The sequence below is a fragment of the Lepisosteus oculatus genome, chromosome 8, assembly GCF_040954835.1.
Source record: "Lepisosteus oculatus isolate fLepOcu1 chromosome 8, fLepOcu1.hap2, whole genome shotgun sequence".
NCBI lineage: Eukaryota > Metazoa > Chordata > Actinopteri > Semionotiformes > Lepisosteidae > Lepisosteus > Lepisosteus oculatus.
The window spans coordinates 7075168-7097087 of NC_090703.1; the positions used below are offsets into that span (position 1 = coordinate 7075168).

General features: G+C 48.5%; 2 protein-coding genes across 9 annotated transcripts in view; one reads left to right on the plus strand and one right to left on the minus strand.

Moving 5' to 3' along the window:
- tdrd9 (tudor domain containing 9) overlaps positions 1-11449 on the plus strand; it is a 40314-nt gene extending 28865 nt beyond the window's left edge. The window contains exons 23-36 of one of the 2 annotated variants that reach the window (XM_069193110.1): positions 14-114; positions 1012-1185; positions 1974-2085; positions 2496-2714; positions 2929-3018; positions 3361-3618; positions 3898-4065; positions 4361-4431; positions 5209-5318; positions 7265-7361; positions 8423-8561; positions 8974-9092; positions 10111-10183; positions 11017-11449. In XM_069193110.1, coding sequence (XP_069049211.1) covers positions 14-114; positions 1012-1185; positions 1974-2085; positions 2496-2714; positions 2929-3018; positions 3361-3618; positions 3898-4065; positions 4361-4431; positions 5209-5318; positions 7265-7361; positions 8423-8561; positions 8974-9092; positions 10111-10183; positions 11017-11118 — 1833 coding nt within the window. In that variant the 3' untranslated portion in view covers positions 11119-11449. The remainder of the gene's footprint in view (positions 1-13; positions 115-1011; positions 1186-1973; positions 2086-2495; positions 2715-2928; positions 3019-3360; positions 3619-3897; positions 4066-4360; positions 4432-5208; positions 5319-7264; positions 7362-8422; positions 8562-8973; positions 9093-10110; positions 10184-11016) is intronic. The other variant, XM_069193108.1, reaches the window with a different exon arrangement.
- Positions 11450-13257: 1808 nt separating this feature from the next.
- Positions 13258-21920, minus strand: part of rtn1a (reticulon 1a) — a 61287-nt gene continuing 52624 nt past the window's right edge. For 6 of the 7 annotated variants that reach the window (XM_015350230.2, XM_015350234.2, XM_015350232.2 and 3 more), the window contains 6 exons: positions 16420-16627; positions 15878-16016; positions 15672-15741; positions 14854-14900; positions 14324-14382; positions 13258-14056 (listed from right to left, as the gene is read on the minus strand). In XM_015350230.2, the coding sequence (XP_015205716.2) occupies positions 14014-14056; positions 14324-14382; positions 14854-14900; positions 15672-15741; positions 15878-16016; positions 16420-16627 (566 nt within the window). In that variant the 3' untranslated portion in view covers positions 13258-14013. Of the gene's footprint in view, positions 14057-14323; positions 14383-14853; positions 14901-15671; positions 15742-15877; positions 16017-16419; positions 16628-20805; positions 20909-21920 lie in introns of those variants that run through there. The other variant, XM_015350237.2, reaches the window with a different exon arrangement.

Genomic DNA, 21920 nt, shown 5'->3' on the forward strand with positions numbered 1-21920 from the left:
CTGTGTTCTGCAGCTGAGGAATATGCCCCCCTATGGGTTCCTGTACTCCAAGCAGCTGCAGTCCCTGTTCCGCCAGTGTGGCCAGGTGAAGGCCATGTCGTTTGAGGGCTCCAGGTGAGGGGGGGTGCCGTGTGTGAGGCCGTTCTGCCCCCCCAGTGGGCGATTGTGGGTCTAGTCTCTTTTCCATCCACCTGCACTCTCGCCGAGCCTGTCTTAAGGTGGCCTCCCACCTTTTTTTGCTGAAAGGGCACTTTAACAACACTCCTAGTTGTCATCTAGCGCGGCTTCAGCTTCGTAGAAGTAGGATCTGACAAAGGTTTCATTAACGGGACTTGAGTAATTACTGAGGAAAAGAAAGCGCGTCGACCAAGTTGATGTTTAAGTTCGTTACCCTGTTCGATCGTTGATTAATCAGCGGCGCTCCCGCGGTGACGCTCGCAGGCCAGTTGCATGTGTGACCACTGGTGGAAGCAATACAAGCCGCCCATCCGTGACGCATGCTTCTCGCCACGTTTCAGCTGCCGTTGTGTGGGATTTTGGCCCATTCCGTCACACAGCCTGGGCAGTCTGGACAATACCTGTTAACTGGTCTCGGAGGGCTAGATGGCCTGGCAAGAACAGGCGTGATCAGCTTGTCCTGCTGGTTTGCCACCTCGGGGTGGGCCCACAGGAAGGACAGCAGGTGACATCCCAGGATGGCGCCATGCAGGCGGGTTTCCATCGATCACTTGATGTGATTTAAGACCAGATTCTGAGCATTTTCTCCTGGTTAAATCGCCTCGCCACCCGTGCCCACTCGGCTCTCACTCGTGGGGTGGTCCAGGGGTTATTCAGCGGGCCGTGGCTCGAGACCATCACGGCCAGTCTTGAAGGACGGGCGGGTGGAAATGACGCGCGAGATGCCCGACCGCGGGCCGCCGCGCGGCACCCCTCTGCCCGCTCGGGCCTTGTCCCTCACCCGCAGCCAGGCTCTGGAAGACTCAGGGGCAGTGTTGTCGGTCCTGCCACCAGGGCCTACGTGGAGTTCTCCCGGGGCGGCGCCAGGACCGCGCAGGTGCTGCCGGAGGTGACGCTGGCGCTGCGGATGGCGAACTTGCGCGTGCCCCTGGAGCTCTCCGTCCACCCCATCGAGGAGGTGGAGGCCCGGTTCGCCCACAGGGCCGCCTCGGCCCTGCGCTCCTGCAGGTACTGCCCGCCGGTTCAACTTCTGCTCTTCATTGTGTTGTGTGCTTTGAAGAACACGTTCAGTTTTGTCCAGGTGTATCTGCATCTCGGACAGGACTGTGCGGCAGGGCCCTGTTCTTCTGTTGCCCAAGACTGGCCCAGCGGGACTGGGGGGGGTTTCCTCCCCCTCTCTTCCAGCTGGACCTGCTGCCCAGAGTATATTAGAATGGCACTGGAAAATATTCTGCCATCCTGTCCTTTGAACAAAAAAAAATATTTAAGTGGTGCCGTATTTCGTTTAATTCTTAAATAAAGATCTACAGCTCAATGCTGTCTTTAGAGAATGATTTGTTTGGCTTAGCTAGCCTTGCATCAGAGGACGGTGAGGGAGGGATGCACACCATGTGACTGAGCTGAAATCTTGTAAATAAGCCCTGGTAGAAAATGACCTGACATTTACAATTTGAATGACTTTTTTTTTTGCTGGTGAATTTTTTCCCAAGTTCTCAGTGAATGTGCTCCTGTGTATGGTACTCTTTAGCAGCTTTGAGCTGCTTATCCTTTTGTTTAAATAAAATCTCTCCAATGGTTTAAAAGGTACATTACTGCTTGTACTGTGGACACTTAAGCGCTTTGAGACCTAGGGTGTGGCTGTAGAGAATCCTTGGAGCAGCAGTAGTGTGGGCATACTGTGGGTTTCAGAGGCTCTTAATTGAGTCCTAAAATAGAACCAATGTTAAGGTGACTGACGCTCAATACGTTTATTCATTCACGTATACTGCATGCTCAGCGTCTGCTGTTTGTCCCAGGGTGAATGTGGATTTGAAGAAAAACACTGCGTTTCCTGTGGACATGCTGAGCAATCCCGTTGACCTGGATCAGTTACCTCCCCATCCAGACTTCATTGTCAGCATCACAGAGGTACCAAGCCTGCTTTCTGCACCCTTGGGGACACGTGTGTGAAGACCTGGTGTATACTATACGTCTGCCAGGGCACCATGTCACTAGATGAAACAAAGTAGGAACTTGTGTTCCCGTACTGTGGCAGTGCTGAGCTAATGTACAGCACCGTCCTCCCCTGTGCCATGATCTTGGCCTGTGCAGAAGTCAAACCAGAAATGTCCCCTTTCAGCTTTTTACCAAGCTTCCTTTGACCTTTTCCAGCCCCAGATAAACTCCATTTATTTTCTGAAAGCTTGAGAAGGTAACTTAAGTTGCTTCACTTCTCCATAGCAGTGATATTCTCGTTCTAGATTTGCATTGTGCTTTCAGGAATAAGCCTGCTCCTGGTCTAAGAGCTTTGTGTTTTTGTCCTTGTGTTTTGATCACAGGTGGTAGATGTCGGGCATTTCTGGGGATTCAGAGCAGACGAGAGCAGCTTGGAGAAGCAGCACAGGCTGACGCGAGCAATCAATTGCCAGGAGCTGCAGCCACTGTCCACCTCCCTCTATCCCAGCATGCTCTGCCTGGCCCCCTTCGCGGAAGACCAGTCCAAGGAAGGCCAGTACTACAGGGCCAAGGTCCTGCAAGTGGCTGGCAGCAGTGTGGAGGTGTGGTCCTGCTCTTACAACACTGAACCTAACCGAACCAGCCAACTGCTACACTGCGCCGTTTCTGAAACGAGCATTTACTGCGCGACGTTAGCTTTGCTGTGCAACACGTCCGTGACCCTAGAACAGGGCAAGTCAGGCGCTGGCGGTTCCTGAGGGTCTTAGGCATTTCAGCTCCCAAGTGCTGTTGTGGATTCCTGTTTTTCTGCGGCAGGTGTTCTTCGTCGATTACGGCAACACCACGAAAGTGAACGCCGATCGTCTGAGGGAACTCCCTGAGGACTTGCAGGCGCTCCCATTTCAGGTACCGCGCTCCGCCTAGAGAAGCAGAAGACCGTCGCAGGGCGGACGGGCAACGAGAGTCGGCCTTTCAGCTCCTTGAAGCCCTCTTTGTTGCTGTGAACGCGATCTGCCAGTCGTCTTCTCTGGCAGTCAGTTAAAAGCTCCTAGCACGTTCGCCCCCGTAATGTAGCTTCTTTCGTGATTGACGGCTTTAAGAATGTGCCCCCTATCTCAGATTCAGAATGCTCCCGCTCTTGATTTGCGTCGGGAGTGCTTGGACGTAGCCTGGAATCCCTTTTGCTCGAGACCGAGGGGCGTGTTCCTCCGTGGTGTAACCTGCGTCCCCCCCCGTCCCCCCCCACAGGCCCAGGAGTTTCAGGTCTGCAGGCTGCGGCCCTCGGCCCGGTCCGTGGTCCTGGGCGGGCGGTGGAGCAGCGGGGCACGGAGGCGCTTCAGCGCGCTGGCCGGCCAGCAGACCCTCATGGCCTCGCTCTTCTCCGTCCTGCACGGCGTGATGCGCGTCGAGCTCTTCGCGAACTCCCACGCGGGCAGCGCCGGCGTGGCCGAGGTCCTGCTGGAGGAGGGCCACGCCGAGAGGGCGGAGGAGAGCCTGGAGTCCCAGGTACTGTGCGCTTGGTCCCCTCGGACTTCCTGCCGGAGACCCGGGCTGTGACCGGTGCTGTGGCTCTGGTCTTGCTAGCGGTATTGTAGAGAATTGGAACCTTCTGCGACCAGCAGTATTAGTTGCTTTTTTTTCCTGAGTTTTGAAATATGTTAAGTTTTATATTAATTTTGAAAGATGTATTCAGGAATTGGAACCAGGCAGTGCCTAGTTGAAAGTTGCTGCCCGTGCCTGGGTGTCTCTGTTCCTCACGGTGTTCTTGACTTCCCCCCCCTGTAGCACAGCCACGAGATCCTGATGTCTCTGTACAAGGACCTGGAAGAAGGGACGTTCCTTCCCAATTCCACTGGCAGTGCCTGGAAGAGCAGGAAAGAGGAAGAGAAGCAGCTGATCGACAGCCTGCTGGAGACGTTCTCAAAGGCTCCATCTTCTTGTGTTAAGTACAAGGTACCGAGACGCATGATCGGGGGGGCTTTGCTCTCTGTTGCATTGTTTTGACCAGTTATACCATTTTTTTTTTATCAGACTTCATTTGTGTACATGTTGCGCGAGTTAAAAAAAGTTCCCAGATCCGTCTAGCTATCGCAGAACTGTTTTTAGGCCAGTGAAAATGGTGCGCCTCTCGGGGATATTATGAAAGTGTTTTAGTTGGCCACCACAGACCTCTTGGTAGTAAGTGTGAATAGCTGGCAGTACTGGCTGCCTCCAGCCTGGAGCCCTGAGTTGCCGTCTCTTGTTGCAGGTGCCAGTGCATGGACCCTCCAGCCCACACAAGCTCACCTTCCACCCCATGAGCAGCATCACCCACTACAAGTAAGGCTGGGGGTCTTCTGGTCCTGCTCGGAGCTCACGAGCGCTGCCAGTGTCTGGCTGCCCCTTTAGTGTATTTTAAATAGTCTATTTTCTAGTGAGTTAAGTGGCTGGACACCTCTTGAATTTTCATAGGCCTCTAAAATTCAGTCATCTGGATAGAAACTGGTGAGGTTGAGGGGAGTTGCAGAGGCTTATGGGAAATTATTAGACTAAATTATGCAGAGGGGTCTCGTGGTGCCTCATGGTCTGATGTCGTTTTAAGATTTAGCCTTAAGGAGCAGTAATAGGTCATGTGACTTGACCTTTATTTTGGGTTTCTTGACTGATGGAAATGAAATTTGGAGGATGTAGCCTGTGACACTGTTTTACAATATTATTCCTGCAATATTCTGCCACTAGCCAGTCAAATGTCACCCTTGGCCCGTTGTTTTAACTGTTGGTTAATTGTTTAACCGTAGTCACTCAATCGCACTAAATTTAAATAGTCTGTCCTGGCTAGCCAGCATGGGCATGTTCTTTATGGTAGATCTTTCTTTAAAGCTGAATATATAAAAATAAAGAATATCTTTATTATTTGGATTCCGTTAGCTGTTCCATCAATAAACGACCTTTGACTTGTCCTAATAAATCCGTCGTGCCGCAATAGAGAACAGAGAAATTACTATGGCTGTTCTGGCTCTGTTAAACAGTGCCCTGGCTGTTACTCTCCTAAGCAGGAAGTGATGTGTGTCGCTGTGTTTTGAGCGGGCAGCCGGACAGCGCGTCTTTCCCCCGCAGGTCCGTGCTGATCGAGAAGGACAGCGTGAACTCGGCTGCCGTGAACGACGCTCCCCAGATCAAACACCAGAGGCTGCTGGTCGCAGCTTTCGTGACCATCAACGCCTCCGGTAAGCTGGGTGGGCTGAAACACTCGTCCTCACGAACATGCCTCCGCTGGGAGATCGCGGGGCTGTCATTGGGGGTCTTGCATGAGCTCTTTGGAAGAGGTTCATTATAAAACGGGCAAGTTCAGTATTCATTTTACCCTACCAACATTGTAATAATTTATGAAGTGCTTATTTAAAGCCCAAATCTAAATCTGTGCTCTTGTCCCGGTACATCATTTAATAATATAATAATAATAATTGCTTACACTTATATAGCGCTTTTCTGGACACTCCACTCAAAGCGCTTCACAGGTAATGGGGACTCCCCTCCACCACCACCAATGTGCAGCATCCACCTGGATGATGCGACGGCAGCCATAGTGCGCCAGAACGCTCCCCACACATCAGCTATCAGTGGGGAGGAGAGCAGAGTAATGTAGCCAATTCATAGAGGGGGATTATTAGGAGGCCATGATGGGGTAAAGGCCAGGGGGGAAATTTTTGGCCAGGACACCGGGGTTACACCCCTACTCTTTTCGAGAAGCGCCCTGGGATTTTTTTTAATGACCACAGAGAGTCAGGACCTCGGTTTTACGTCTCATCCGAAGGACGGCGCCTGTTTACAGTATAGTGTCCCCGTCACTATACTGGGGCATTAGGACCCACATGGACCGCAGGGTGAGCGCCCCCTGCTGGCCCCACTAACACCTCTTCCAGCAGCAACCTTAGTTTTTCCCAGGAGGTCTCCCATCCAGGTACTGACCAGGCTCACACCTGCTTAGCTTCAGTGGGTTGCCAGTTGTGAGTTGCAGGGTGATATGGCTGCTGGCTTTATTTTTTGCATTATTCCTAGAAGTGTTGATACTGGGTAGATGTAGAGTAGAGGGTTTTATTGCCTATGTTCCTGTACAGTGGAATTCTTATTCGTGCTGATCTTTTGGGACGCACACAGTACAGCAGACAACACCACACAATGTAGACAGTGCATTTCAAAATGGTACATAATCATGATAGTATGTACAGTTAAGAAACAACCAGAACGATAAATACATGGTAGAGAACATGATGCAGCTATTAACGTTTGTTTGGTCACTGTTGTCTCTGCTTCAGCGGTCCTTGTAGATAGAAGCAGGTTGTCCTGCAGTGTACTGTATGTGCTCTTATTCAGACTTTACTACTAGTCTGGTTACAGCACGTTTCCGTTTAGGTTAATGTAAATAGATAAAGGCATATTCCGATATACTGGAATATGGGTATAAAGGGGAATTTTTCCCTGTAAGAGCACTGCAAATATGGAGGATTCAGGATTGTGGGAGTGTGAACCTTGCCCACGCATTAAAGCAGGAGGATTTTCCATCGGAATTAATGGAATAAAGTGTGGCTGGGGACCACATATTAGACTAAGTCTGTGTTTCACTTGCAGCTCCCAAGTACAGTACAGAGGGTTCCATCAGAAGTCCAGGTTACGGTTCCTAAATACAGCTTACAGAGGAATGACTTAGTATCTGTAAGGAAGAATGTAATTTGGACAGACATCTTTTGAGTTATCTCGTTAAAACCAACCAAGTCATTCACTGCTCTAGGGTCGTTGTTTTATTTCCCCACACATATCAAGTTAGCGGTCAAACCTGATCGTGTTGTGTGCTGGCGAGAACTCGGCCTAAATGTTGGGACACGATGATCTGTAATCTACATGGTGTGCTTCATCGTTGCCAACAAGAATTTTACTGTTAGATTTTGCTCTTCAATATTTTTTCATACAAAATAAATAATCCACTTAATCCAAGCCTGCGTGGCTCGCCGTCGTTTTTCACGGCGCCGAGGTAACAGCAGGGAATTTTCATGTCGGGTTCCTCAATTTGTCAGAAACATGAGCGCAAAACTACGAGTAGTGGGGTGACCGATAACGGGGGGCCGCCCTGATCTGGCCTGTGGTCAGCGTGACGGATGAGCCGCTCTGTCCTCAGGCTCCTGTGTCCTGCTGAAGGAGACCACCCTGCTGCCCAGCGTCCGCGGCCTGCCCGCCCTGCTCTGCATGCTGTTCACGCCCGCGATGGAGCTGCGGTGGGTGTCTCCGCTCGGGGGCGTGGGGCTGTGCGCCCCGAGTCGAGGGCCCGTCTTGTTTCTGAAGCCGCTGTGATGTCCCGGCCTGATCTAGAGCCCAGCGTGTGAGCGCTGCAGCCTGTCCCCCACAGGCGCTGAAAAACTAACCTGGGGGACGGGTGCTCTTCCAACCGGCCATCAAATAGAAGATTTCTCCCTTTAGGCCTGAGATCTAGTATCTTAATACTAATAATCCTTAAACTTTTTTATATAGTGCTTTACAGGTAATGGGGACTCCCCTCCAACACCAGCAGTGTGCAGCCCCACCTGGATGATGAACCAGTCTGCTGCCCACACACCAGTCCTCAGGGGAGGAGAGCAGAGTGATGAAGCCAGTTCAGAGATGGGGGGGGGTTATTAGGAGGCCCTGATTGGTAAAGGCCAGGGGGAAATTTGGCCAAGACACTTGGCTAAACAATCGTATGCTTTGAGAGATGCCCTGGGGTTTTTAAGGACCACCCAGAGTCGGGACCTCAGGTTTTATGTCTCATCCGAAGGACAGTGCCCTTTTTTACAGTATAGTGTCCCCATTGTTATACTGGGGCATTAAGACCCACACAGGCTCCTGGGTGAGTGCTCCCTACTGGCCCCGCTAACGCCTCTTCCAGGTTGTTGATCTAGTCAGCCCTAAACAGAGTACCCCTAATACAGTAAACATGCGCCTTGGTGCACCCTGGGAAAGGCGAGGGATTGCCGGGATAGAGGTCTGAAGCTTGTAGGCAGTGCCATCCCCATGAAAATGAATCATCTTGGAAGCATCCCAGGGAGATTAGCTATGCTCTGGAGGAGACGGCTATATGTGTGGTGTGTTCACTCTCGGGGACAACTCTAGGTGGAACCAGGATGGAAGTCTTTCTGCCGTCCTGATGGTGGCATCGTGCTCGGTTCAGACTCCCTCTCCAAGCGTGTGGCGCGGCCTTGGCGAGACTGGTTAAACGTGCCGTGACATCGGGCGGGTTGGGAGTGTCGGGGCCCAGAGGGACTCGTGGACCCTGACCGGTGCGTGTCCCTGCCTCCCGCAGGACCAACGACGAGAGGACCTGCTTTACCGGCGCCCTCTGCGGGCTGGGCTGGAATAGAGCGACGCAGGCCGCCGTCCTGCCCGAGCACGACATCGAGCTGGCCTTCGACGTGAAGTTCGATGTGGAGGACGTCACCGAGGTAGCGCAGCCGTTTGCTCTCCTGTTCCTCAGTCGGGGTTATGCCCGAGCCTGTCCGGGGAGAGCGGTCTCCGAAGTGCCTTTTAAAGGAATTTTAAAGGAAAACCTTTCTTAGTTATTCGTTGGGATTATTGCCGCCACTTGTCCAGAGAACCTGAGAACCTCAGTCATGTTTGAACGGTCCCAGAATGCTTTGCAGCGAGGGCGACACTTACCCCTTTGACAGAAGTAATGTTGACTGAGAAGTGTCCAAAGGGAAAGAGCAGGTAGGTGTCATCTGTGTGACTCTGAGAAGTCTGTGGGAGAGAATCATTTACTACCCATTGGTGGAGGATGAGGATTTTCGATGACTGTGTCTTGTACAAGATTCCAGGAAACGCGCAGCAGGCGCGTGATCTGCGCTGTTTCCACAGATCAACGCCCTGCGCAGTGCCGTCAACAAGCTGGTGTGCGAGGGGCCGAACGGGACGCTGCACCTGGGCGAGGAGCGGGTGGCCCAACTGCGGGAGAATGCCCGCCAGCAGCTGGTCAGGTGGGACGGGGTGTGGGGAGCAGGGGATCCCCGTGTCCCGAAGTGTAAGGAATCCGTTCGCAGAGCAAGGCCCCCTGGGAGCCCAGCGGAGCGACGGGGATGTGCCGCGCCTCCTGACGGCATGAGGGTTTGAAGGATTGTGGGACCCGCCCCCCACAGCGGTGCAGCGCTTGATTGGCACGCAGGCGAGCTCGAGTGTAGTTTGGTTCCGGATTCGAATTCCATTTAACCTTTTCCAGAACCATTTCTACAATGCCTACACCCACAGAAGAGTTCGTTAGGTCAGGGTCACCGCGGTGTGAGCTGTAAGTAAGCTCGTGGAGGTAGTAGTGTTGCGCGTTTTTCATCTGAAATCTGGAATATTTTCGGCCTTAAACAGTACTGTAGGTCTGAACCTTCATCAGTGATTTTCCTATCGGAGAAAAGTCTTTTTGTTTGAAAGTACTGGCATTATCAATTTTTTTTTTTATAGCTTATGTCTTCACTTATTTGGAATGAGTTTTGATTTAGTTTTGAAAGTGAAAACTTCCTCGCTGACATCAGAAAAAAACTTTGTCCTGTGGTAGATTCTTGTACGTTAAATACGATTGTAGCCTATACACATTTCCATCCTAAATAATTAGAGCAGTCAACCAGAATTGGATTCTTTTTTTTTGGGCTATACAGAGAATTATTTCAGGAAAAGGGGGATTTATTTAGTGTGACATCGTCCCTGGGGGAGAAATCTAAAGACTTCAGTACAAAATGAGAAAAAAACACATTTTAAATTATTGTATCGTGTTCACAGTCATATTTACTGAACTGCTTATTTTCCTTGTCGAGAATAAACCATTCAAAAATGTAAGAAGAAACAGGCGGCTAAGCAAGAATGTTTAACCAGTCGGGTGCCCAGCAGCTCTGGTGGAGAGAGAGTACAGTGCCCCGGACCCTCCTGGTGCTGTTCACCACACACGCATCAAGAACACCGCTCTGGTGCGTTAGAGTTCGACTTGGCGTCTTGTCTGATCGTGTGTTCTAGGCTGTTCGCCAAGTCCCCCAGCAGAGAGGACCTCGCACCACAGTACTATGAGAAACCCTACAAGTGGAACCAGGTGAGAGCTCGTACACCTCTGCTGCACTCAAACCTCGGAGCGCTCCCTCCCCGTCCCTGGGGCGAAACCCACTGGATCTCTTTTTCCAGTGTTCTCAACCGTATGGTTGCGACAGCTTCAGGTAGTAGCCATCTAAACATGCCATAGAGGTGGTAGTGAGGAATACGAGTTGCACCTCTCCTTCTCCAGTGTTGAATAGCAGTAGCGTACGGTTCTTTTGCTTTGCCATACTTACAGGGTCTTGGCAATAACAGTGCCATGTATGGAGATCTGTGAGCTTTGGGATTGGAGTGTGTGTGCGTGTGCGCAGAGTTGAGGTTCAGGGGCCAGGTGAGCTGGTGGTTTGGGCAATGTTGTAGGAGGAACTGCATGGGGGGGAGAGTATAGTATTTACAGAAGGAGATTATTAAATTTAAGGAAGGTTTCAAGGTTTTTTTTTAAAAGATCTTGATTCTGCTGGATGACTTGCATCATGGTTGGTGCAGATGAGCGTATCAAGGCTTTCATCGGTGGGCTCAGCACAATGGCTGGGAGCGAGGGTCCTGCAAGTACAGGATTATTTCTGAATCCCGGCGTATTTTGCACTCAGGAGCCCTGTGGATCTGTTCTGGGATCTAAATGAGCTGTGGATGGGTGTTCCCAGTTTACAAAAAATTGAAGGCATTTTTGAGACTGGATGATGCAGAATCCCAGGCTCGTAACTGGTCCCGATGGTCAGGATTGGGGGGAACAGGGGGTTTGGGTGACTTCTGGGGTTCAGGGCACCGCTCTCTGCAGCTGCAGCAGGGGGCTCCCCCCAGGGCTGTGCACTAAAAAGAGTGGGTCCCTGGCAGGTGGACCCCAGTCAGAAGATGGAGCTGTTGCAGAAGGACAGGGAGGGAAAGACCAGAGGCATCGTGTACCAGCTGCACCCCATCAGACTGCTCAATGTGTGAGGACTGCAGGATCGCGATCACCTATTTTATATCGATTTCAAGGTTGAGTTTGGTTTTTTTTTTAGCTTGTTAAAGCCTAAAGGATGTGACAGTTTCAGCTTGATGACCATTTGTTTTTGTATTTTATTGTACATTCCCATCCTGGGTGCAGGATGTCATTCCTACCAGCAGAGGGTAGTCTTGGTTTGAAAACTCGGAACAGTTGAATGTCTTCAGTTTTGGCTCTCTAGCAAAGTACATGTGATTGTGTTTCTATTTCTTAAAGATCGTCGGATTACTAATAAATGTACTGGAGAAATTTGCAAGAAGTTCATCTCTTCTGACTTTAGAACTGAATAAGTTCATATTTCCGTCAATTCTAGGTTTGAAAGTTTTCAACTGATTTGAATTATAAATCTGATGATTAGGCTTTTTAAAATCACTTTTTTTTTGGGTTGGATACAAACATCGTACTATAACTTTAAAAGACAGCAGTGTAGATTTTGCCCCCAACTTTATCTTAATTTACTTGAAAGCAGTATCTCGATCACTAGAACCCGGGACTCTGTGTAACTGCTTGTGCTCCTGCAGAGAGCCTGCAGCCCCCTCTTCCTGGAGCACAGTGTCCTGGCTTGGCCCTGATGGAGATCTGCTGTGGTCCTTCTCCCCTGTGTCCCAGAGCGAAGCCAGTTGAGCGATCCTGCTCTTACTCGGGGGTCTCAGGGTTAAGGCCTCCAGTGTGTCCAGGAGTGCACTCTGGAAGACACTGCGGAAAGCTGGGATCTTACTAAAACTCCCCGGAGCACAGCGGGGCTCCGAATTATGCAGAGTTGGTGTTTCTTGTACTGCTAATTGGAAGCTGTGCGTTTCCAGTAGCTGTACTGAAAACATTTAAGATGAAAGCATTCTCTTGGTTTTCTCCACCCTCCCTTTCTGCAATGGAATTCTTTTGTCACCAAGTGCATGAGATTGTACTTTGAGAACGGGGTTATGAATGCAGCTTTGGCGTTTCCTGCTGTTACTGTAGACCACTAAGGACTACAGGCCAGGGAGACCGCTGCCAGAGGAATGTGAAACGCCTCTGTGCCCCAGATGGATGTGGAAGTCCTATCGAAACACTATGATGTGGATTTTAGAGGACGTTGTTCTGTCTGGAAGTGGGTGATTTTTGTTTTTTTGTTCACATTGGAAGCTTTTTTTTTTGCTCTGGATTTGGAACATATTTGATTGCTCACTGAATTAAAAAACGTCACTTTAAAAAAACAAAGCAACACACCTTTTCTGGTTAAAGCCTTAAACTTGGATTGCAGTCCTTCATGCAGATGAACCCATGAGAAACCATGTGGTTTTAGGGATCTGACTAAAGAGATGGAGATGATCAGCCCCCACTTCAGCCTGGGCTGGGGGATTGACCTTTCCACAGTAACGGACACAAGCCGTTTCTTCCTGGACTCCACAGCAACACCTCGAGCATCTCGCTTGCTGAAATGAGCTCATCCGATTTGTAAAGAGGCATGCAAGGCATTCCACAAACGACTGGCCCCTCCCGAAATCGGAGAGCTTTTACATTTTGGCTGAAGGGGTGGTCTCATCACTTTTGGCTTTTGGTGTTGTGGAAACCATGACTGTGTGAACCGGGGTTTCAAGAGCTGTATCATTTCACCAAAGGAAAGAGCCTCTCTCTCTGTGCTGTAATGCAAGACTCATCCCCTGCAGGACAGCTGCTCCCCATAGCAGGGAGAAGACTGGTCTCTTGTAGTCTGGACACAGACTCCTTGTCTGGTCTCACGTGGGGCTTGGGCATCGCATCTTAATCTCGTGGGGGGTGAGTGAAGTGAATGTTTTGGTTAGTGTTGTGCTTGATCAGCTGAACTGCAGTCAAGGTGGAGACAGTTTTGAAGCAGGGTTTAATGGCATGTGAGGGACAGCCTGTTCGGTCAGCAAGGCTGCAGAATTACTCTTGGAATAATAAACACTTTTGTTAAACGGCAGAGATGAAGCACATCTTCCCCTGCAGTGATAGATGGTCACTTGCCTCAGTACTGCAGGCACCACTGAACTAAAGACAAAGAAATAGTTTTTATTTTTTTTTAATCTTACTCACAATAGTTTGGTTTCACCAGGCACTTCCCCCAATGATGCGAAAATAGAGGAACAGCATACATTTAGGAACATTTATTTTCGCATTCATTAATTAGTACATCATGAGTGCAAATAGTTGAGTCCATGACTAATAAAAGAACTACATTGAACATTTTACAAAGTTGGACAGGTTAAACAAGCCAGCAGTCTCAAGATTCCTTCTTCCCTTTAGTAGTTCAACAGCAGTACTTAAAAACATGAGTTGTGTAGTTCCTTATAGTAATACAAAACCAAATGCTACAGTTACCATACCTAATCAGTACATAGTTTAATTATTTTGTGCTGGAAAACACCAAAAAAAACATTAGTCCACAATTCTATTTTTTATATATATATAAAGAGAAGCCCCACCTGCAACCTAGTGACATAGAAGCAATTTAAACTATCGCAGCAGCGCACTAAAGCAGGAAAAGCCTTCGTCACAGGTTACATCTAAACTCATCAGCACTGCTAAAAAAGTAGCAGAAAAAAACACTTAAAAGATATCAAATATTACTCAAGACTCTTGACATGCACTTCATAAGCAACACAAAATAACACATCTAGTACTTTTTTTTTTTCTTTTTATTCCCTTACTAGACTTGAGTGCTTGACGTGAGTGATTGCAAGTTACTCTAAGGTTATAGAGGCGGGGGGGGGCTTCTCCGGTGCTGCGGTTTGTTCGGCTCGCCAAGGCGCTGGCACACGGTACCACTGGCCGGTAGCGTGTGGGCTCCTCATCCACTCCCCTTCCGGCTCGCTCTTCCTCCCGGGACTGATCGCCTGCCTGGGGCTCTACTCCGCCTTCCTCTTGGCTCCTGGGATTTTGGCTTGAATCCTGCGGGGAGCAGGGAGGGGAGAGGGATGGGCCTGGGTGAACCGCGGCCTGCTCGCGCCTGCGTCTCAAAGCTGCCGCCATGGGCCTTTCAGTGCTGATTTATCGTAGGGCCCGGCTGCACTGTAGTGCAATTTTATCGTAACGAAGCGAGTGCCTTCCGTTTTTGGGTTAAATGTAAATTCATGGAGCGAGCGAGAGAGTTGCCTCTCGTGAGAGAATGTTCCCGAACGCTTTTGCTTGAAGTGTTACGGTGGATGAAGAACTTACTTTGCAACCACTGAGTTAACGTGAGTCCTCACTAGTCCCAGATACTGGTCGATCTGTGCCTGCAGAAGAAAGGAGAAAAAGGGATCGGAGTTTGTAGCCCAGATTAATTATTGCCTAACCGTGGCTGTGAAGTAAACCAAGGACTGCTCTTCCTGACGACCAAGAAATTCCGTCTCGCAGTGGAGCTGCGCTGTCTAATCCTGGACCTAACCATCGTTAACAAGACTGCTGTGCCAAAATCCACAATAACCGATTCTGATCAATTCAGATTTCCCTTGGATTCGGTACAGGAACAATAAAACACTTGGCAGTTAGGGGAAGATGGTGAATCTGTCCCTTTGATCAGCTACTTAACAGAACAGGGCTGGGTGAGCACTGACAGGGCTGGGGGGGGGAGGGGACGTAGAGACAGGATGGGCAGGCTGGGACAGGAAGGTGAGCAGGCACCCGAGGAGTTCGGGACTTTCTCAACCCTGCTTTTACCGTTATAACATTTTAGAAAGTACAAAGACTTATCAGCAGCTACGTACCTGGTATTTCTCATAGACCACAGGCATAGTGAACATGGACACCACAACTGGGAAAAGAGGAGACTGATTAATGGCCAGGATTGTGACAGTCCGCTCCTGCACGCAAGTTCACAATCTGACTCCGTTACCAGTCCCTTCCTGAAGTGTGTGTGTGCAGCTCTATTGAACATAGGTGGCGTTTATGATGCACACAGACGATGGCTTTTGACAGCCCTATAAACAGTAATATAAAGAAGGGTAGGAAACTAACACCCGTTGACTTTTCCCACAGTATGAGATGGAAGGACGAGGAGGGCAATCATTGACTTTTCATTCCCAGAATGTCCTCCCCAGACTGCTTCCACATTAATTATTGACCAGACAGCAGTACTGTACAGCAGAAGGGAGGTATTCTGCTGTGTACTTATGATACTGGTCCTGCCAAACTGGAAACAAACGTTTCTCACAGAGTGAGTGCATGAAAAATCAATATAAATACTGAGATACAAGATCGGTGCTAGACTGGAGTTATTCTAGATTGCCTATTTTAAGAACCAACAACTTGAGAAAATGTCTGGTGAAAGAATCACTGAAGTAAATCGGGTTATGGTCATGTTTAAAGTTGGAAAATGCAAATAATGAAAATTTAAGGAACAAGGTCACCTGTGCTAAAAAACAGTTGCAAGCATAACCTTCAAGATAACTTCCGTTTGACATGAATGTAGTATATTAATGGATAACAGATGGCTTCAGTTCTGTGTGTAGACTGTGCAGTGTGGATATTGCAAGCCGGGACAAGGAGAAGGTTTGTGCTGCAGAGATCAGAAAATGAAGCTTACCCATGATGAGGAGCGTCAGGCCATTGAACAAAGCTCCTACATACGTCAGCAGCCACATGAGAACTGCAAACTGAAACACAGACGCAGACACTGAGGGAGGCGAGGTGTACAGAATGTGGTGTATTAAGTATGTTATTTCAGCTGGTGACTAAGGTCATGCACGCTTTGGCCACCAAGCCTTCACAATGTCCAAGGGCCGGACTGACCTTTAGGGAGTCCACCAGGTCTTGCACCAGGAAGAGCCTGCGCAGCTCCTTCAGGGTGCTGTTGACGTAGGCTTGCGCGTTGTCCGCGTACTTCTGGATCTGCTCCTGGGACAGAGAGATCTCCACGTCCAGGTAGGCCCTGCACAGGCAGGGCGAAGGCAAACAGCAAGCTGAGAGGCTGTCCCAGGGCAGCAGCAACATTGCAGTTTAACCTCTTAACAGACCAGGAATGGAGGGGTGGCCCTAGAACTTTTAACGTCAATCACTGCCATCAAGAGCACTGCTCACTCAAGCTGTCAGAACTTAAACCCATGTGTAATGCTTCATGGAAGGGGGGAGGGGATGGGAAGTTATTGCTTGATAAGGACAGGAAAATGAGCACCTGCCGCAGGGCAGAGAATACCTCATTGTTCCCCAGGAATCCTAAATTTCCTGTTGCACTAAAGACTGAAACATTGACATCACTAGATGTGTTCCCACATGTGCACTCATCCCTGCGTACCCTGAGCATCTCTGCCCAATCCCCTTCTGTTTCCACTCACTTGAACGGGTGCCCCTCGTCAGTCTTCTGCACCGCCTGTAGCACGGACTTGTAGATTCTGAAGCTGATGGTGGCGGACAGGGCAGCGAGGGCGAGGTAGGCGATGACGCTGACCACGCTGAACTGGGTGAGGGAGAACAGCAGCAGCAGCACGCTGCCGAACACGATGCCCGTCTGCTTCAGGTCCCGCCAGTACAGCAGGTCGATGGCTGGGAGAGAAAACGACATGCCCATCTGGTCACTGCGACTTTCAAGCTACAGTATGTGGGTCAGACTCCCGCAAACCACATTCTGTCTGCTCTGTTGTGGTTGTGCCACTTGTCATCCCTGTGGCTCAACACAGACCTCCCTGTAGAGCCTGAAATATCTGACCCATCCTGCTTTTTGCACTGATGACACCCCCGCCCTCTGTTAACTGGATGCCTTTTCCTCTTCTTTGACAGTCTATTGGTTATTTTCCCCTCTTCAATCCACATACTCAGGTTTTGTTTGTCTGAATGCTACACTGCATTCTTGCACTTCGTCGTTATCTTGATATTCCCATCGGCAGTTCTCGGATATTATCCGGTGCCAGCAGGGCTCAGAACTGCACAACTGAAATCGCAGGCCTCGCAAGTCATGGTTACAGTCTAAATCTGATCGGTCTTGGCATCTGCTGGAACATTTCAGTAATGAAGACTGCTCCAGCACTGATGTCTTCCTCCACCTCCTTGCCTTTTGTCTCTTTGTCTCTATCGCTGAAAGGAGGTGAAAGTCAGCACAGCCACGCAGAATTCATTTCAAAAAGGAACATGAGCAACTGAAAAACTGAGGCTGAATCTTCCAAGGAATAAACAGGGCCCAGTCCGTGCTTAACAAAAAAGCATCTCCATTATTTATAAACTGGATAGATGAAAACAGTTCAGGAAAAACAATGTGGACTGGGCATTTGAATGCAGTTTTTAATTTGGTTGAGATTACATGCAGCTGCAGGATGATTTTACCTCTGTAATACTGCTATAATGAAACCACGCACTTCCTTATCTCTGCACAAACTGCACCTGCTACTGTCACACACATGGGCCTCAGGCTCCCTACGATACCTTGCAGCTTCTCTGCCCGAAGTGGATAAACAGTATATGGCAGACGGGAACATGTGGACAGCTCAGATTGCTAATGACCTGAAACAAGGCCATCATCTTTCTGTCTCCATGTAATAAAAAAAAAACAGCAGAAGCACTCTTTGGTGATTATTTTTAAGTACATTTCCAGGCCTTGATTTTAGCTAAGTGTGGAAGCCTTGGAGAGGTACAACCCAGAAAGACCACAACTTCCGAGCAGCAGAGATTTAAGAGCAGGGGGAAGCAGCCTATTCCCTGACTGGGGCTGCAGGGGTGGGCTGTTGAAAAGGCTGATTCCTGAGGGAGATTCCCTTGTGCCTTCAGACCGAACACAGGAATCTTCAGCTCAATAAGCCACTAACCAAGGAGCAAGACTGCCTGAGCAGCTGCCTCTTGTTCATGGCACTTCTAATCCTTGGACCGCTTAGCTAGTATCGACCAAGAGGGACAGACTGACTGAATGGCCTCATCTCGTTTAAAACTGTTCTTATATTGTTTTTAAAATACCTTAGGGGACTGTGTTCCCTGAAGGGCACAATTACTCAGAACCTACAGTATGCCCATGCATATATGAATTAAATTACTCCAGATTATTATAACGAGAACACAAAAATTAGGATAGTCTGGAAGACTGTGAAGTGAACATGTTTCATTTATCATGTCTCATCATTATTGATTTTTTTAACCATTTTTTTTCTCCCATTATTCTATATTCCTTATACGAAACATGCTGAAATTGTTTTGGGGCTTACAAAACACAAGGTTCATAAAGAAGGCTACAGCTCATCATTTATCACACCAGACAGAACAAAGAGTGCCTGGGAAGACCCATGCAGAGGAGCTGGATGAGCTGAGATCGGCCGTGCCTCTACACTACCCTGCGATCCTCCATGAGGGTTACTGATTTGCATTTTCACAGTTCTTTCACAGTCAAATAATAGCATGTATTGTCAAAAAGTAACACCATAGAAGGCATTCAGCACTAGATTTGAAATGATTATGGCCAGCAACATCAATGACTGTCACTGGTGGTAGGTACTTGAATTTAATTATATGTAATCAAGACTTGAAAGAGAATAACCTTTAGCAAATGGGATCATTAATATTTACCATTTTTTCTTGCATTTTCAGCTAAAGAGCTCTTGTCAATTCCTCTTTGTCCAACGAAATGAAATACAGCTGCATTAATGCCTGAATGCATCTTTTCTGTACCCTATTTAATGCTTAAGTAAAGGTATTTGAATTATATATTACATAACTGAATTAATTAATAATATTAATAATTAATAGGGGATTATTTCTTCCTCCTCAAGAACTAGGGTTGCCCACAACTGGTCTAACTTCAACAATGACATGTGTCAAAGTCAAATAGCACACAAACCAAAGTCATAGTTATTTACAGAGCAAACGTTTACAGATACAGTCTAAAACCTAATCTCAGTGTTTGGTTGAAGACTCTGTTTCGTCGGGACACCCCCAGCCGTTGTTCTGAGGAGTCCTCAAACCCAGCTGAGCCCAGAAAGCCACTGGTCCTGTTGACTTGGAGAACTCTGTTCTTGTTGTTCTCCACAGTCCTCACGATCAGGCAGACAGCTCAAGGTCAAGCACTGACCTGCTTTTCACTCTGCCTAACAGCTGTTCCTATTGGTCGATGCCCTTTTTCTTAAGCTTTTACGTTCATACTGCCCATCACCTGTATAGACCAAATCCTCCCCATTCTAATGTTCAATCATACAAGAGGTTATAAATGGCAAGAGGTCACTTGGTCCAGCAGCGTGATCAGGGGATCTTGTCTAGCTGGCTTCAAAATGATAGCTGGTTCATATCCTAGGCCAGTTGAGAACCTGAGATCAATTAGCAACTATCAAACAAGCCAGGGCAGAATAGCCTCCTCTCATTTGTAACGTTTGTATAGTTGGGTTGTGTATTTGTTACAAATCAGAAGCTCTGAAAAAAGATCTTAAGTCTTTTCTGCGTGCGAGAGAAAATAATCCATTAACAATGCTAAAAACTAAATAGAGCTAATTGGGTATCCATTTTAAAAAATGTTTAGATATTAAAAAGTGATCTACTATAATGAGGCTAAAACAATCATCAAAATTTAGTTCTCGTTTGGCTTCTCTTGGAGATCAGACACTTGTGATTTAGCTGTACAGGCTCTACTCCGTCCTCCCAGTCCGTCGCTAACCATGTCTGGACAGTTACAGTCGGACTAAAGCGTCATCCAACTAGAGGAATGACCGGCAGATAAAACATTTAGGAGCTGAAACAGTCTCAGGAAGGAAAGGCGGAACTGTACGGGTCAGTCTGTCACAAAACCCCTGAAGAGCAAGACTAATGCTGAGGTACTGTACGTACCGCATAACGATCGAGGAAGAGGAGGGGAAGGGTGCTCGATTCTCAGCCCCCTGCCTTTGAAGACTGGAGGCGCTAAGGCACGTGTCGGTGTCCGCGACGGAAGATTCATTGTAACGAGTCTTGCTTTTATCTGGTACAACAGTGAGAGCTAAGCTGGGAGAAAGCGGGGCTCCCCCTGGGCTCGGGGCTTGTTTGCCATCTGCGCCCCGTGTCCCCGAATGTGTTGAACCTCCTTCACTGCTGCCAGTCTCTGCTCATCTACGCAGGAGCAATTTCTAGCTGCATATGTCTTAAAGGATTTCTCCTCTTGCTCCTTTTAAGTGCACATCTGTCAGGAGTGCGGAGAAGGTCCCCAGTGTGGCTTACAATGTGTCTCTCTAGCTGCTCTAATTTTAGCCTCGTGCAGTTTGCAGTCAGAGATAAACCCCCCCCCTCCACCCCTCCACCCACCCCACCGCCTCCCGCCCCTCGCCTCTCAAGCTCGCTCCCGTGTACCGAGCAACAGGAGAACAGGGCGCGGCTCACGTCCAGACGAACGCTCAGTCGGCTAAATCAACCGCCTGCCCCCCCATCTGTCAACCTCTGTGTCAAACACACGTCAGCCCCTTCTACAGCACCGGCAGGTAAAAACCAACACTGTGAAGAAGGAAGAACGACAGACCGCTGAACAGAGCCCAAAAAACCGCTGGCTTGCAATGCAAACAAGACATCCCCAAATGGAACACAATAGCCGGTGAGAGAAGAAATCTCTGCCTATGCTTCCCTTATCAATGAGAGCAGGTGTAGAGCAATATTAACCACCACAAATGGCATATCTGCCTTAACAAGACATGCACATATGGGGTGACATAATAGCGTCTGTCTACATCTCCCCATCTCGCCTTTGCAGTTGCAAAGAAAAGCACGAGGTGCACAGCGCGTTCACTGACCTGCGGATCCCATGGCTGGAGCGAGGCAGCTGCTTTATTCCTAAACAAAGGAGCAGCTCTGCCCGCGGTGTTCCCTGCCTCCTGACGGCAGGGGAGGGAGGGGCCTTCCTGACACAGGCATTGCGAGACTGTGGACAAGCGCCAGGAAGTTCACCATCGGTGTCGGCTCCCGGCGAAGAGGAGTACGCGCGTACAATTAAACATGCTGACACCAGGCCTGCTGCTCTTTTTTACTGTGGTAATATTGCACCACAGCAGCAGCTGTACTACATGAAATGCTGTGCTTTGCAATCCATTTTTATACTGTACTATGTCACAGTGCCTGGGGCTCTACAGCACACAGGAAAGCCCAGCCTTTTCTGATTAACCACACTACTATATCTTATAACAGGGAGAGTTCCTGAGGGTCATGGTGCACCCTGGATCAGACAACCCCTTCCTTTCAGTACACACTTTTCATGATTATCTATAATACAATCTCTGAAGAATTCTGACAGCAAAATGTTTTGTCTATATTCATTTTTTACAGTGGGTATTTCTCACTGAAGGTATTAAAAACCTACTTTCTGTCCGGCAGCTCAGAGCTGCAGAAGGGATATTGCAGCTTATTACAACACTGCCCGAACAAACAACAACTATCTAAAACGGTTATCGTAAATACAGCAGCTGTTGCACAAATCACGTCATCAGAACAAAACGTCAACTCTTTAGGATGCGTCATCTTATTATTTTCAGAATCAAAATTACATTTTCTCTTATGTTACAGGCAGAGAGGTTTAGCGAATACTGGCAAAGCTGGACCTGATTTATGACCCCATTGAGACCTGTGCAAGAAGGTGAATACAAGTTTTTGTGTGTTATTAGCTGTTGGTTGTGTTTTTACTCATTAGATTTCCAGATGTAACCTCTCATCTATGCTGCCAAATATATCATTCTAGAAAAGAAAATCTTATAACTGTAAAATGAAAGACAAAAGCGAAAAACTAACGTTATTCTGAACCAGTTCTGTCTGCCAATCCTTTCATCATTAAATCAAACGTCTTAGAAATGAATTTGAGAGGTTTGTGAGAAGGTGTCCAGACCAGGAGTGTGAGCGTGAGCCCTGTACACACCAG